At 37.5% G+C, this 18,160-nt stretch overlaps 1 protein-coding gene across 3 annotated transcripts in view; it reads right to left on the bottom strand.

Moving 5' to 3' along the window:
* Positions 1–18,160, bottom strand: part of nolo (ADAMTS-like no long nerve cord) — a 752,674-nt gene that overhangs the window by 74,009 nt on the left and 660,505 nt on the right. Inside the window, exon 12 of one of the 3 annotated variants that reach the window (XM_083130826.1) lies at positions 11,804–11,845. The exons of 1 other annotated variant lie outside the window; for it this stretch is intronic. In XM_083130826.1, coding sequence (XP_082986952.1) covers positions 11,804–11,845 — 42 coding nt within the window. Of the gene's footprint in view, positions 1–6,665; positions 6,726–11,803; positions 11,846–18,160 lie in introns of all 3 variants that reach the window. One more of the 3 variants, XM_083130827.1, reaches the window with a different exon arrangement.

The raw sequence follows: 18,160 nt of genomic DNA, 5'->3' as shown, positions 1-18,160 counted from the left end.
TATTTATTTAGCTCACGTTGCTAATATTGTAAATATCATCCACATGTTAACTGAACACACACAGGGAAATCATTCCTGGTTCTTCAAAGATTGACTGGTCTTGAGTTGTAATTGAACACAAGTGGGGCCGTTACACTGAAGATAATCTGGATTGGAGATTGGACCTACTGTTTGCGTAGGTCTATCCTCACCGAAAATCTAATGTGGATCTCTTCATTACAATATGTGCTGTAATGAACATATTTTCATTCATTATTATTACTAATACCGCTACAATTACTACTGAGGAAAACTACACTTGACGCTGGTTATATATACATGATTGATTGATTGCTGTAAATGGACGCTCAGCACATGCAAGGACAAAACACAGGACAAGATAAGAGGATTATACTGACTGCAGGTTAAACATACTTGTTTCAGACATCATCTGAAAAGCAAGCACCATACGTACTTACATTGAATTGACTATTACAGTAATTGTTAGTTTTAGTCGCCACGAATGGGTGATTGGTTAGTTATAGATAGGGAGCGGAAGTTGATGACCTAAATAGTATAGGTATATGACCTATAGAATGTCCTAAAAAATTGGAAAAATGACGTAACAAATGACCATTAAATTCAGGTTAAAAAGTGAAATGAAAAGGAAATTAAACAAAATTCAATCTTGCTTTTAAAAAAAAGCACCAAATGATACCACATGCACATTCAATTAAAATATGCAATGAGGATTTCCAATGGAAACAACCGAATAATTTTAAAACAATTTTATAAAAAAAAGTCGTATAGCTACACTGAATGAATTGGTGTAAAGTGCATTAATTTCCCGCATCTTTGCCTGGTGATGTAGCGTGGTGTGTTTCTGTGGCACTGTAAAGAAAAATAAATCCTGCGAGATATATATATATATATATAGGGCTATGTTCACCTTGGTGAAAAGACTCAAGAATATTACCAAAATGAAAGAAGTGACACAAAATATGACGAAACAATACACCGAATATTGCGAAAAATGACGGGAAAATGCCGAAAATCGGGGAAAATGACCTAAAACCTGAAAATTGGCAAAAAAAAAAAAATGCACTTTAAAATTACCTTTTTTGGGTTCTAGACGAAGTGTAATATTGTGTATATTTAATGGGCATCGTGTCCGAGATGTCAGAAAAAAGATGACATTTCATCAACTTCCGCTCCCTAGTTATAGATGTAAGGGGAGGGAGCTCACTTTAAAACTGTAGGCTCAGTCTAGATGAGCCGTCTGTGCATAAAGTGAACTTAATAACTCTGATGTCGGGGGTGACTCCATCGTTAATCAGGCTATGGATGTCTATTTAAACTAAGGACAAGTGACTAAGTTTGGGAACGTCTTTCGGTCGTTAACATGTTCCTGGATTACTGAAGACAACTCCCATTGTCTCTAAACTCTAACGCTTACGACGAACATGTATAAGCGCTTCCCCCCCCCCCTCGATTCCTCATTCCAAAGTTAACTCCAAAAGAACTTGATTTGAAATACCTCTTTAAAAAGAGTCGACCTCTTTTCACGTAGTGCATCCGAGAACTGCACGATTGAGGTTCTGGCATTTTGACTCCCATCCAGTATAATTACAGTATAATCCTCTGTGCGATTGTGTGCACCCTGTTTTTTCTTTGAGTCTCAGCTTTAATCAGTGGCGTCAGTGGCGTGCCCAAGGGGGGTTGGTGGGGGTTATAACCCCCCTTTTTGTCCAGTATTCCTAAAAAAAGAACATCAAAGGTAGGAAAAGGTGGCAAAATGAGAGCTGACTACCAGAAAAATTGTATGTAACCCCTCCCTTTCAAAAATCCTGGGCACGCCACTGAGTGGCGTAGTGATTTAAGTTACAGGATGTTATACGGATTCCATTTTTTCACTGTTTTAATTTGTTTCCTGATAAGGAGTTCACCTCCTAAATATTTGTTTATTTTATTAACTTTTAAATTTGCTAAGTAGCTGATGTCCTCGTATTAAGTGCAAATAGCTTCAATGCTGACGTCGCCATTACATCTTTTAATAAATACACAAGCTATCTCTTTAAGTATATCAAGTTGGCAACACTGCATTGATATTGTTGTGGGAGTTGCAAACTCGTAATATGATTTCATTTCCGGCGCGAATCCTCAATAATCCGTTGCTGCCCGTAAACTGCAGTCTACATTAGTTAACAACTGGTTATTTCGAGTTCTGTTATTCTCAATGCGTACAACTTACTCGAAGAACAAGCGTTAGCTGCCGGATTACAAATGGTCCCATAGGGATCGAACTCTGTATTCAGAAATGCTAAGTTCACAATTAAACTACAAGTTGTTGTGGCCAAAACTTGTGGAATATAAGGACCATCCATATACGATACCTTAGTCGTTTAGGTAATACTTTCTATTATTACACGCACTTAGTGTTTACCAATTGATACACTGAAAAGTACACCAGTGACGTGTTTTCTTCGGGGGGCAAATTTTAATACATAATTTATAACTTAATATGGATAATAAAGTATATATTGTTTATTATTATATTAATATTCATTACACAATATATTAAAGACACACACGATTTCTGTGCCAACTAAGTTTCCATTAATACATAGCAGTCGTTTTTAATAAATACACAAATTATTATTATCGTATTTAATTTAGTCTACATCCTAACAAGTACAATAACTAAAAAAGATGAAACCGATTGCAGTCTGTACAAATTTTAAAATAATAATAATAATTTGAAGATTTATTTATATTTTTAAAATAAAATTTCCTCGAAACATGAACAATTTTGGGAGGGCCACGGAGAAGATTCGGGGAGGGAGTTGGTGCCCCCGTATCTCCCTTGAGGACATCCACATGTGCATACGTAATAATATGTATTTTCACATATAGATTTCGAACTAAAGTATTATAATCATTTTAATTATGTAGAGTGCAATCAAGTAATGTATCTATGGAAACATCTGAAGCAAATATGCAAATGTTAAATGTTAAAAATAAAAATAAACCGCTCTCGGTAACGGAGTAGTTAAAGAAACTTGTACTAAACCAAGCAAGGACAGATTTAAAATATCGCCCCTCCCACAATTCTTTCTGTGAACGTGTTATGCTACATTATTAGAGATGTGTATATGTGCCCCCTTTTACCTATAATTATTTGACCAGTTATTCAACTTCAGACCATATTCCATCCAAAATACTTGAGTTTAACATGCAAGTATCCCAGATGGATACACAAAGCAATGCTCACATTATAAAAGTGCATAAAAATTACATTCTAAGAGTCATCTTGAGAAAAACAGTGATACCACATGTACACAAAAAACATCCCTTCTGGGGAAAATATGTGAATCTCATGTAAGACTTACGTATATTTATTTCGACGTTACCTGTTAACATTGGTACAAAAGAATTAGCAATACAACACATACATTACTAATCACCTTACGACACACAACTACCACCTGTTTAAAAATAATGACATTTGTTTAGAACAAGTTCCATTCGTTGGATAACATTTCCAAGTAGTATATTTTTCACCATGCAATTTTGAAATGATCTTTCCAATATTTTTAATGTCACACTTTCTAACGATGGTCATTGTACAGCATGCTGGAATTATCTGTGAACGTCATGACGTCCTAATACATACTCAAGGCAATATACACAATAAACTAAAATACACATTTGTTTTCTGCTAAACTCTCTCCTTATATATATATATATATATATATATATATATCTATATTGCAAAAAAGCCTACTAAACCAATGTACAAGAAATGTTCCCAAGCATAGGCTTTTTTTATAACCATGCACTCATAAAAGTTTTAATTGTTTCCTATTTACCTCTACCAATAACCAGGGTTGAAACTAGTTTTTTCTATTTTACATGCTGATTCTCATTATAAATAAGTCATTTTCATACAAAGTTTTGTCTCAAGCTAATTTTATGTAATGGATACCATGCAAGTGCCAATATTATTAAAAATATATTTCTATAACCTGTGCTGTAAGGGAGGGAGGGTTATATTACTCTACGATGGCAGGAACGAGAAAACAAGAAACGAAATATACCTGAATGGGGTATAGGATAGAAATTTACCGAATAATCTATTGAGACAAAAAAACGTATAACTTTTCTCTCACATTCTAAGCAACTAAGGGCTTGGCAGGACAGGCAACGAAAAGTAATATTACAAAGTACATAAAAGATAAAAATGCCACATTATATTCCGAGTGAGTTTACTGACTGTAAGGGGAAAGTTTTCATTACAGTAATATTCGGTTAACACGCTGGAGTCTTAAATGCTGATACGACAAGAAAAAGCAGCAAACATATTCTGCCCCTATTGAAATCCAATCCCATCAGCTTTTTAAAATCTTCAGGTTAAGTTACTAAAAGGCGATCAAACAAGCGCTTAAGGCACTATGGTTGTACAAAAGGACTAACGATTGTGATTCGACCGATGACGATGGGAAAGAAATAAGGATAATAGGGTCAAAGTTAACGATGAAAGCGTCGTGACCGCCTTTAAAGATATCGTTCCAGCATTTATTGGTTCCGAAGAAAAATAAACAGAAATATAATTGTTTTCTTTGAATGTATGCACTATTTATAGATAATCGTCTCAAAGATAAATGATAAATGCAAAATATTTGTTAATTGATGCATTATTTTATAAAGAACTCACCAAGGAGGAGAATTATGGACATTTATTTTCTGAAATATTTTCCTTGTTGTTCGAATAGGCACGCTAGTACATGAAAAAATCCATTAAGAAATCTTAAATTGTCATGAAATCCTGGCACCGTCTACCTTACCTTAAAACTCGAATAAATCTATGTCATTTAGCAAACATGTTAATTCATAATGAACGGACATTAAAAATAGTAATAAATAGGGCGAGAAACGAACTGAACACAACAGAACCGAAACAACTCCAATGATCTAATTGTGGCATTTTTAATGGCAGGACAATCTCTGTCTAGCATTGTGTATTAATTTTCTTGACAGTACTGGGCCTGGTAAGTGAAGATATTCCCCAGTCTTTAAAGGGATTGACATAACAATAGTGCCACTTTTATAAAATATGCTACTCCTTTATATCATGCTGAAATCGAACGACGTTCTTTGACCTTTCAAATGCAATACTACCACATACTAAAATTAAAGCTCAAACTTCTACATGAAGTACCAATCAACAAAGGGCATATATAAAATTCTTATAGAGCATGCAGCAAAATAAAATTAGGAACGAAACTGTGAAGCTTTAAAATTATTGATTATTTACCTTTAGCATTTGTTTTACGATCTTTTATGGGTAAATTTATGGACCCTAATTTTGATCTCCATGTAGGTTTCGAATAGGTTACAGCATGGATGTTCCACAAGATCGCTCTGCATTAATTATAGCACGGATTATTTAGTCGAAGGAAGTACTGATTACTTGGGGAATCAGATTGCAGTTATTGCGAATTCTATTTCGGCTTGTGAGAGTTGGAATGTGCGGGTAGAAGGTTATTTTCTGCCGTGCGACTCATTGAAAAATGAGAGAGTAGTTCTTTGAAGACTGAAAAGTATTACTTTTAGGTATAATGCGGTAATGGGCGAAATTATGAAATTTGAAACACCAGTTAAGATGCAATTACTCCATTGGTATAGGTTCTACTTACTATGAAACCTATCTCATTGCTATATTGACCCTTGTAAAAATTTAAAAAATAGGCGTTGTTGTTATTCGGCTGTTAATGTTTATTATTCGTTCGTGTTTACTACGTGTTTATGTTTGCAATGCATTTTTCATGATACGATATGGTTTGCTATAGTAATCTCCCTAACACTTCTAGTGCTTTCTCATCATTTTACATGCTACTACGGCACGGGTTCCGGGTTCGAATCCTGGCCTCGGCATGTGTGTTCTTTGTGAGTGGTCCTTCATATCATCACTCATCCTCACCTTAGCGATTAGACAAAAGTGGCAGAAAGGCCATGATAAATAATAATAATAATAATGAAACATCACAGATTAAATAAAGTCAAAACTATCACACTTTTACATCATGAGACGAAACTTGAAAGGCAATACATTGTAGTAAAAGATGACCTATTTATGAAGGACTAAATATGATACGTCGTATAATCTTACAAAGAAAGCTACGTGATATGTTATTTTAAGTCACCACTGAAATTTCGTTTCTGTTATTTTATTCTAAGATCAATCACATGATGAGAAAAACACTTTTATAAAATTAAATTGGATATACATTAATTCACTTTTAAATATGATTGTCTTATTTGATTTTATTGCAACGACTCCAGGTGCGATTTGTTGTATTTGCGATTTTCATATTAATATATCACTTTGCACTGTTGGCAAAATTTATTTTTACACAGAAACATAGGAAACTTATATTTGAGATTAAAATTTAACGTAGATGAAATGAGCCACACGCACAGAACTAAACATGTTAAAAACAACAAAAAACAGCACATTGAGGATATCCCATCCCCATGCATTCTGATATGGCGTTGCTATCTTTTTCGCACATCTTTCTAAAAAAAAAAAAAATAATATAGCATGCTAATACTTCTACACACGACACAGATTGGTAACCACATATACAGACAGGTAGGGTCGGGATACTTTGTTATTTTTGCCATACCTCTCTGATTTCATGTTTGGAGACTGAAGAAACAATGGTGGATTCCATTCGTCGGAGATGCTACGAACAAAGGACACAAGAGATTCAAGTAACGATGCTTTAAGCACAAAGCTACTGCATTTTTCGCCTACATACAACGATGGAATTAATGTGTAATGAAGAAGCTATTGAGATTGGTTGTATATAATTAGATGGGCATGATCTTTTGAACTTCTTGTAATAAGTAGTGCAGTAGGGAAAAATTTACTAAAATGTCATCATCGAAAATAAGCGTTTCAGTTCTGTATAACGTGATTTGATTAATAGTGTATGTTTATAAATTACTGAATAGTATTAAAAATATTAAAAAGAGGAACCATACGTTAGAAATATTTCGCCGATAACGCGGTGGTCCAGGTGGCAGGAGATTAGGGTTCGGTTTCCGGTAGGAATTTCCCCGTCAATGTCCCAGCATGAATGGCTCACCAAGTTTCTCATCTTCATTAGGTGTACGGGAGGTAAATTCGTCAGGAGCATGGTGCTCATCACATCATGTCCACGAACGCCGAGATCGAGAATGTGTGAAGCTCTACCTCCACACGGTTATGTTGATCGTGACACTGTATATGAATGATAATTATGATGAATAGTCCATGAGCCAGGACCTCAAATTTAGGCGATCGGTACCACTCGGGGGGGATGGGTTCTCATATGATTTTTTTTGCAAGGTGTAGATGCCTGGAACTGGAAAACGTGTGATAGCATCTCATAACTTTTTGCTTTTTATATAATATTATTTAATTAGTAACCATAGTTGAAAAATAATGGTTTTCATATTTTTTATAAAAAATATTTGAATAAATAAATTTAATTTCATCAGACTTATTAAAGTCAATATTATTTTATAATAATTATAACTATTAAGTGTAATAATATTAATATAATCCTTATAATAATGATAAAACTTTATTATATTGCTTATATACTAACATAGATTAATTGCATAATTTTTACTTACAATTTTCAATAATAATAGTGGCTAAATTTTAGGTACGCATGTATGTTATAATTTAACATAAACAAAATTTTATTATTTACATTCATCATAATCATCTTCTGAATAGGTGTCATCACTCATTGATAGTCACGTGTGGGTAGTCGGCACTTGTCAGATCACCTGATGTTATTTAGACAGAGGATGCAGTTTGCAGTTTCTAATGATTGATTGCTATAGTTTATTTTACTTCGCGTTTTGTGCCTTCTTGGCTAATTTGCGAAGATGGGGATGAGTGATGAAATGATGATGAATGGACATTCACAAACAACCAAGCCCGAGCGGGATTCGAACCCGGGACCCTTGGCGTCGCAGAGCAATGTGCTAATCACTCGGCCACAGGGTCTGGCGTAGTTTCTAATGGATTGGTTGGTTGGTTGATTTATTTGGTGTTTCAAGTCCACTTTATGCACAGTGAGCCTAATTGGGACTGGACTTACAGTTTAAAGTGGGATCCGAACCACTATGTGTCTCCACCGGGTATCGAACCTGTTTTATTCAAAATATTTACAAAATGATCTGGTTTCCTACATTCGTTAACAAGAAATGCAATTAGAGTTGTTTTATTCATTACGTGACTTAGGAATTTCCTTCACTTTCTGACAATCTGGGAAGATGAGATGCTCTGATTGATGCTCGAGTTCTTCCCATGTGATTATCCTTTCGGTGTTCCTTATAGATGTCTCATTGTACGTATCAAACAGACATCGATTCTTGGACTAGTATTTCCTTCTGGAAAGCAATGGACAAGGCAGATGGACCTCACCAAAGTTTGACTCCTCTTCTTTTACGCTCTGAATAAGAGGCATACCATCAATCGCAGTGGCTGAATTTCCAGATATTTCCTCCGGGAGAATAACATTTTTCTGCAAGTATGTTTCTAATGCCCATGATAATGGTTCTAAGAGAAAGCCCATTTGAAGATTCCGATTCTGTGCTGTCACAATAATTCGACCAAGTAGTGTCTTGTCTGATAATGACCTGCCATAACTATCCACTGCCTTCTTCTTGGATGAAGAGAGGGACAGAAAGAACTAAACGAAAACCATGTACAGCCGAATGTTTATGCAACTGAAAGAACATTCAGAGAACAGATACAGTAGAGTATGGATTAGTACAGGTAACAGAAAGAGCCTACAGTCGCTTGAACCAATGCTCACACGATGTGCGTCACTATAGAGCAATGTGTGTACCAATAGAACAGCTCAGAAACGGACATGGCCACAGCAGTAACTCACCCATAGTATGGTGTGTGATCTCGAACGGTCAACACCGCTGCACATCTGTGTGGCATGGACTCGATGAGGTGATCGATGAGAGCTTGGAAGATTCCTCGCCACTCTTCACTTCGCAAAATTTCAGCTCTGGAAGAGTTGAGGGAGGTGCCATCCTACCTAGAATGCGTCTGCGAAGTGCATCCCAGACATTCTCTATGGGATTTAAGCCCAGTTATGACGGTGACCACTCCATACTATCGATTTCCTCGTCCTCTGGCGCGTTGTGCACTAATAGAACTCTGTAAGGACAAGCATTATAGCCGATGAAAAGGAAACAATCATCAATTGCATCTGCGCACGGCATGGCAAGAGGTCTCAGGATCTCGTACCTATATCTAAGGGCCGTCAAACTGCTATTTTGGATGACATGGAGGTCCGTACGTCCCACAATTTTGATTCCAACCCACAAAATCATTCCACCACCTCCATTATAGAATGTCTCTTGAACAAAACCAGGGTTATAGCGTGTTCCACATTCCCTCCAGATTAGGCACGTCTATTGTAAGGCTGGGTGCTGAATCGTGACTCATCGGAGAACACCGCTCAACCCCATTCGTTGCGGCCCCAATTGCGATGTTCCTAAGCCAAGTTTCTACAGACTGAAAGCTGTACGGTGATGGAACACACACCATGAGTCTATACGCATAGAGGCCATCTTTAAGAAGGTGATTGCAGACAGTTTGAGATGACATCTGCGCCCTATTGCTGTGAAAATGGCATGTTATAGTTGCGTTGCATTCTGTCGTATGTTCCAATCGGTTGTTAACAAGAGGTACCCATTGTCTCTTGCTGTTGTTGCTCACGGACGGCCTTGACCTTGCCTTCGTCGCACATTTCCCGTTGTTTGGAACCGAATATACAGGCGAGAAATGTCATTTTGAGACACTCCAAGGGCTACAGTTACCTCTCGCTGTCTGTCCAGCTTCCATCATTCCTAGGGCTCTCCACGCCATTGATTCAGGTAAATCGCACTTTAGAGGCATTGTCCACTTGCCCACGTTCCTCAATGAACTCTTACACTGTCCTTGGACTGCTACTGTCATTCTCACAGCTGCGCACTTCAGTTGTCAATTCAGTAATATCGGCATTAATGATGGGCAAATAGCCAATTGACTCCAGTAATGGTGTTAAATACCATCCAACTTGTCAAATTAAATTATTAAAATATTCACATATTTTCATTAGTGTTATTATTATAATCTTAATTATTATCATCATTATTATTTATTTAGATCAGAATTACTGTAATTGTAATTTCTAATAGTAAAAGTCAAAATATTAAAAAATATCAATACTTTCCATTTACATCAATGTATCTGGGGGAATGGAGTGATAACACACAGAAGGCAAACAGTTATGAATTGCTATCACATATTATCCATATTTAGGCATCCCAACCTTACCAAAAAATCATATTAGAACCAGTCCCCCCGAGTGGTACCGACAACTTGCCTGGCTCAAGGCCTAGAAGTGAACAGCAGATACTTCGTGTAGTTATGTTGTAATTTTCTTCAGACAAAGAAAGCATTTGGATTAATCTTGAAAATGCTTTGGAATTTACTCCTGCAACACTTCCACTCAATCTTAAAGTCCATCTTACCATGCTAGTGGAATATTGTTTCTTGTTATCCACGTTTATATAGCTGTGAAAATTCCACGTAACTATGAATGTGTTTGTGTTTATTTGTTGTCTGAAGAACGATGATTCGGTACCTCGAAAAGTCATGTTTCTTTGCTCCACAAGTGTCCAAAAACGTTGAAAGAGATTATTAAGGGATATAAAATGTTCATCACGTGATCGACAATTATGTGCTTTTTAAGTGCGCAATATTCATTATAGGGATGAAGGTGTTCTACGTTGAACTTTGGACTGACATTGTAGAATCTGCAAGCATTGGTAGCAGGGAAAACACAACTTTATCTTCGCACAGAAAATGTGAACAGAGGCTATGTTTCGGGTTTACATTTCCACAACAACTTGGAGCACAAGCTCCGCCTTCGCTGTATCACGTCATGAGCAAACGGGACAGGTATTCATATATTCATGCGCTGTCCACGTAAGCGAATTACGTTTCATGGCGTTTCTCAATCTATGATGTGAGTAGGTCACTCTAGTTAGCCTCCTTGGTTACCTTAATATTTCACAAAATTCTTTGTTTTCTTTGTGACGTCATAGAGCGAATGGCGGTGCTTGTGTTACAAGTTGGTGTGAAAAGTAAGACCCACATGTTAAGCGTTTCGCTCTGACACCTAGCGGGAAACACCGCAAACTTGTATGTTGAGACCAGGCAATAGAACATTTCACATAATGGCCATGGATTTGAGAGTTTCGACACTTCGAAATGCTGAACCGCTAATATTAATGTGTCAGTTACCACATATTCCGAGTGTGTGACAAAGTTCAATAATTCACAGCTTGTATTTTTATTCCGTTACACTTTTATTGAAATGCTTGAAAGAAAAGGTAACAAATTATCTTTAAAAAAATAAGCATGCATAGTGAACTATAAGGTTTTTTTTTTAGGAGAAACATGAAACTTGAGGCATATGGTTGCAAGCTTTTGGACATTCCGGTGAAAGCGAGAGTGAAAGAAGAAAGTGTGACAGAAAGTGCTGTGGCGAAACTGTGGGGGGAGAACAAGGCTGTTAGCAGTGAGGGGGTGTGTAGGGGAAAAGTGAACAATAAAAAAAATAATAAGTAAAAAAAAAGGAACAAACCAAAACCAACTTTGACGCAATCGCCGACAAGTCAAAAAGAGTGCTGGTGATGTAGCAGTGGAATGTGAGAAGATTCATAAGGCCATGTCGATATCTTGAGCATACTGTACCTCAAATATAGCCAACCGCACGCAAAGAAGACTTTAAAATTGCTGAAAAACCAACACGGAACGCCTTCAGGTTAAGGTAGTGCTAGAAAAGATTTGGTGAAGACTGAAAATTATACACAACAATGTGAAGCTCTAATTTTTTTGATTTTTGGGCGTGGATTTCTTTCGTTTGATTTTAGGTTTCTCTTTGTTCCTCCTTTCCGGCATGACATTTCTTTTTTCTTTAAGCTATGAGAAGAAATTATAGAAAAAAACAAAGCCGAAGAAACTAAAAATATAGAAAGAAGGAATTTACAGAAACATAACACGACATAGCAGAAGTGAGGACAACTGAACTTTGAGTAAATCTTGCGTGTAACACCACCCAAGTGTTGTAAAAACAAGCGGGAACATTAAAACTGTGTGGTTAAGGACTCAACACACAGCTTTACGGAGCTAATTCCGAGATGTAATCATAAACTTATATTGTCTTTGAAGTACGAAAATATAATGTTTAGTATTATTTTTAATGTAATCTTAACTACAAAAGGCAAAGGGTGTAAAAATAAACATGTTGTAACGTATTTGGCAGTTAGTTAAGGTAGTACGGTAACTTGTGGCCCAACATACTAAAATAATGAGTAACTTATCTGAAAATATGGAAGTATTTTGAAAGCTTCTTCATTTTTTACCTATATTGTAAGTTCCAGTCTTTCACCCTTAAATACTAGGTACAATTGCACAAAAAGAAATAAACTTTTACTAAAACACTTTTAGCACTAAATATCTTACACTTATAATGCAACATGTTCTGTATAAACGTTCATACAAGTCTCAAAACTTAATTTTTTACACATAAAAGGAGAAGCTGTTTCGTTACACTTATTTTACTGATGTTTGACATTCACAAGAACTATAAATATTATAGCACATACGCAAACACGAGCTCGTACACACACACACACACACAAACACACACAAAGACACATTTAACGCATTCTCAATGAAACCATTAAAACCACCTAAAGATACTTTCTTCGGTCTTCACGTAGAACTGACACTGTGCATATGACCTGGCAAGCCACTTGGAAAATAATTTTCATAAACAATACAAACCTTCACACTGAAGTGAAGCGAAATACCACGAAAGGTTGCATTTGTGTCTCAAGTTTAGTTTCCAAGTGGCGTACCACATCATATACACCACAGTCTGACATGTCTCTTTGGTGCGAATTCCTCCCAAGTGTCAGGGACTTACCATGATGCATCGCAACTAAATGGAATTGGGAGATTAATGTTAAGACTACAGAAAACTTACGGACAGTAAGTTAAGGTTATTTGAACCCGATCAGAAAGGAAGTGGAGTTAACATGACAAAGATTTAGCTCCCCAGATTACATTAGATGGTTTCATATTAAGGCATCTTTTAGAATTAGGCAGTACGTGAAGGTAAGGATTACATATATATTTCTAAATTCTGGTAAAAGGTGTAAAGGGAGCGAGTACCGTTACATCTGAGATGACAGTATCTCTAATGAAGCAGTTGTTAAACTTCACATGCAGACATACATTCTAAGTTTCATTTTAAAATGTTTCATAGACACACTTTTATGCGTTATTGCGCATCACCATTTATTTTTTCGCACTAACGGAGACGGAATAATTTGTCACTCCAAGCATCAATTTTGAATCAAGTATCTCCCTAATTGTTATAACTAACCTGTCAATTGGCGACAAGCGTGGATACACAAGAAGGATCAATCGCGGTATAGATCACCCCGAGTGTGTGTTTGGTAGATATATCATGTACTATACCTTAAGCATTGTGACAGGAGTAGTACCTAACTCGTAAACATGAATGCTTGAGTGGACAAGATATTTATGCCAAACTCTTCTGATTATTTTCTTTTATCATAAGTGAATATGATATTTCCTCTACTTACAATCTACTGAACTTGGTTCTTTGAAATCATCTAGAATTCTAATTTTCTTTGTCTCTCTGTTGCCTCGACAATACTTCCAAGCGTTCTTCCAAAACTGCCATATCTTAAGGTGCATCTGGGCCTTTGGCCCGCGACAACAAATACTTTTTCGAAAACTTATCTTCTTTCGAAAAGCGCTATGGTATTCCAAATTCTGAAAAAGTATGTCTGTTTACAATTCCTACTAGAGCATCAAGCAAATTTTTTTGTGCTGTTTGCTTTCGGTATTGTCTAGACATCTGTGGTAGCAAATAGGTTCACGTTGTAATTTCTCATAGTTTGGAATGTCAGTGTTTTCTCGAAAAAAAAGACCAAAAATCTAGAAAGTATATGCTGCTACAATCAAAGCTCTTGTTTCTACATATGAATGGCTTTTTGCAGAAAGGGACCTGAGTCACATTTTTGAGGTATCGGAGTTAATTTTTTCATCTCCACTGTGTCTAGCAGCATACTGCAGGGGGGTGCATTGAGGGTTGCAAAATTAACTATTCATTATGTTGAATATTTGAGCCAACAACGGCACATTTCTTTCTTACACTATTAATATTATACGATTTTTCATTGTTTTTCTCAGAATTGTGCAAAAGTGACTCAGGTCCCTTTCTGCAATAAGCCATTCATATATAATCATGAATTTTCTGAGTGGTTCAATTGTAATCGTTTTTTTTTGGTTAGGTTTGAGTTGGTGTTTTAAGTCCACTTTATGCACCGTAAGGCTAATCGGGACTGGACCTACGGTTTAAAGTGGGATCCGAACCACTTGTGCCTCCACCGGGTATCGAACCCGGGACCCCTTGATTACAAGGCAACGACGCTACCACTGCGCCATCTAATTGTAATCGTATCTCCTTATCTGGAGACCAGGGACTAGCAATATAATGTATTCCTCCCTCCCTTCCAGGATTACTTGCATGTGCCTATAGCATTGCGTCATATTCAGAAAGTGAGACTACATATTTACATCCAGGTTATGCCAGATTGATTGATTGATTGATTGATTTGTTGTTTTAAGTCCACTTTATGCACAGTAAGGCTAATCGGGACTGGACCTACAGTTTGAAGTGGGATCCGAACCATTTGTGCCTACACCGGGTATCGAACCCGGGACCCCTTGATTACAAGGCGACGACGCTACCAGTGCGCCATCGGGGAGGCCGGTTATGCCAGATTATTCGTAATTTTGCATATTTTTTTGTTCATGTTCCAGTGTCTTATTTCTTTCATTCTGCGGACCTTTCCAAATCAATTCCTCGTTGCCAGTGGGTAACTTTGTTTTAAACAGGGCTGAACTCACAAAGCTCCCACCAGAAAATCCAGGCTTAATTACATTTATTCTTTAGAAATCAAAATCATATGTACTTTAGTGTTTTCTTCTTCCTGGTTAAACTTCTCTTTCGATTTTACTTTTGGTAATTCACGTCGCTAATCCTTGAAAATACAATATCCAATTACTTACGATAAGTTCTTCCCTACGCCTCCCCTACTTTTAGGGGTCGCCTTGGTGGCCGAGGTATGCGTCTCGCTATCTCGCTGCCGAAGGGTGTGGGTTCGAGTACCAACAAATGCACGGGAATTTCATTATGATTGTTCGCAAATCAGTTTCAACTAAACACCCTCATTGTACAAGTTATCCCAAAGAGGTTCAAAATAGCCAAGTAAAAGCAAATAAAATTATTGCTATGAACTTACATTTTCTGGCGTTAAAATGTAGTGATGCAACCTAAAAAATTCAAAACAAACATGCCTACAATCGCCCACACGTCCCTTATTCCGGTAACATATTTCTCTACAACATAGACTGTTAAAAAAACTACAATTATTCTCAAATACACACACATTAAATTTATTTTTATATTACACATAGAAAATATTTTGTTAAGCTTTACAAGTGCATTGGGAAATATCATAACTTGCATATTTCTTACAAGGTGAAAGTAATGTCTGAAAAAAAAATGCTTCACAAGAAAGGATGTTGGTTGCCATGAATTAAAGCCATGAATCAGTGACAGTGCCAGAATACAATGAGTGGTGAGGCAGAGAGGGGTGGTGGTAATATTTTATGGGAGCAGTCACATTTAGAAAACAACTAAAAGTACCTTACAAAAATGTATATTTCAATTGAAAGAGAATGTTTTTTCACTTTTTTGCTTGGGGCGGTAGGGGACAGACCTGTTGACCAAGGAAAGGGGAGGGGAAGTTCGCCCCTGTCCCTGGCGGCATGATTGCCTTGAATTCTTCCACAACCTGGTAGTACTTTTTTGTTAATGAAAGGTCTTCTCAATACACAGGATAAATGAGCGCAGTCTCAAAGGTGTGGATAAAGAAATTATATTTGCAATTTGCACTTCCCAGAAGACTGTTTGCATCGAGACAAGAATCGACAAAACAGACAGAGTCTAATCTCATCAATTTTAAAATTTGTTTTCGGTCTCATTGTAAAACTTCAGTCTCGTTTCATCCCGTTAGTTGGTAGCATGGCTGTATTTAGAGGACGGGGGGTTAGGGTTCAAATTCCCCCGAAACTTCTGGCATATTGGATTAATGAAAGTTTAGAAACATTATTCGCAGTTTCACAAAAAACAACAGGGAGACAATTCTGAAATGATCAAACTAGAATTTTCAAACATTCTGAATTCTTAAATTTGAGCGAAACGGGTTTAATTCTCAGAATCGCTACCCACCTTCATTTTCACTTCTGCTGTCCTCTTTCCAGTGCTGTTCCTGGATCAGACTGAAAATTCCCTTGTGTTTGTCCCAATATTCTCGTTCAAAGTTTTAAATTCCCTGTTCGATAAGGGTTTAAAACACCCTTTATAAGAGTTCAAACCTAGGATATCCAGCTTCGTAGCGCATTACATTCACTACCCTTCACCCAGCGATCGATATAGTACATACATTTAACCTATATGCGGTCTTATAAAGCACATACAGATGGGGGACAAAATAATACGAACACCTGTGAATGTAGAGAAAATCTTTATTAATAGGGGGTTGGACCACCCTGTGACTGAAGTACACTTTGTATGCCACGTGGGATGGACGCATAGAGGTCATGCACAATGTTTAAGGGAATATGGAGCCATTCTTCCTCCAGAGCAGTCTCCAATTCCGAAAGTGTGGCTGGAGGCGGACTTCGAGCACGAAGTTTGGACTCCAAATATCCCCACAAATGTTCTATAATGTTCAGGTCAGGAGACTGTGGGGCCCATTCAAGATGTCCTACTTCATCGTCATGTTCTTCAAACCACGTTTGGACAGACTCAGCAGTGTGGATAGGAGCGTTGGCGTCTTGAAAAAGCGGTCGGTCCCCAGGAAATAAAGTCTGGACAAAAGGATGGAGATGATCCCCCAGAATGCTGCGATAGTGACTGGCATTGATCTTCCCATGCAGAAAAACAAGTGGTCCCACACCATGCCAAGATATCGCGCCCCATACCATAATGGACCCACCTCCATGCTTCACGGTCGGCAAGAGGCAGTCAGGATGAAATGCATCTCGAGGCGTTCTCCACACATAAACGCGCCCCGTGGTCTGAAATAACGTGAATGTTGATTCATCAGACCAGATGACTTGTTGCCACTGGTGTGGGGACCAACTTCTGTGAGCTCTGCACCATTGGCGTCGCTTGACAGCATTACGTGATGTCACCAATGGCTTACGAATTGCCACTCGGCCATGAATGTTTGCAGCATGGAGTTCCCTTTTGACAGTTTTGGTTGAAATGGGGTCCTGGAGATGCCTGTTCATTTCAGATGTTATCTCGGATAACGATTGCTTGTGCTTTCGGGCCACTATGCGCTTCAACACCCTCCTATCCCAAGCAGCAAGCCAGGCGCGGCTCGTGCATTATTTACCCGGGGGTTCACTGAAGTCATGTGACATATATTCAGTTTCCGCAAAATAGACTTCCTTCGCCTAACAAAAGGATGAGGGGAGGGAGGGCTTAAAAGAATTGTCCTTTTTTTTTTATCTGGGAGTATAAGGTTTTGTATTAGGGGTGTGCGAATAAATTTAGGGCTGAAACTACAATAAATTGTGCCTTTATGAAAAAAGTTGAGTTTTGTTGGAATATCATGGACGTCCTCAAGTAGGGGCAAGTAATATATTTTTTCCCCAGGAGGAGCAAAAAACACTCCTTCAGTCTGAAGTTACTGCAACGCTTTTATAATGATTACCAAAAATTACTGTGACTGAAATTAAATTATATGCCTGTAATATATAATTTTTGGTTTACATTCAATTTCCATGGGGGCGGCCCCCTTTTCCCCTTCCGGACGTCCATGCCGACTAATCAGAACTGGTCCTACATTTATTAAAGGGAAATGGCAACTAATGGCATGTGCATACTAGAAATCGAACCTGAGACCCTTTCATTGATACGCGACAGGTTTGTTC

This window comes from Lepisma saccharinum, chromosome 11 (genome assembly GCF_977018435.1).
Source record: "Lepisma saccharinum chromosome 11, izLepSacc3.1, whole genome shotgun sequence".
Classification (NCBI taxonomy): Eukaryota; Metazoa; Arthropoda; class Insecta; order Zygentoma; family Lepismatidae; genus Lepisma; species Lepisma saccharinum.
Note: the sequence above shows the minus strand (reverse complement) of the source record. Positions and strands in the feature narration are given on the sequence as shown.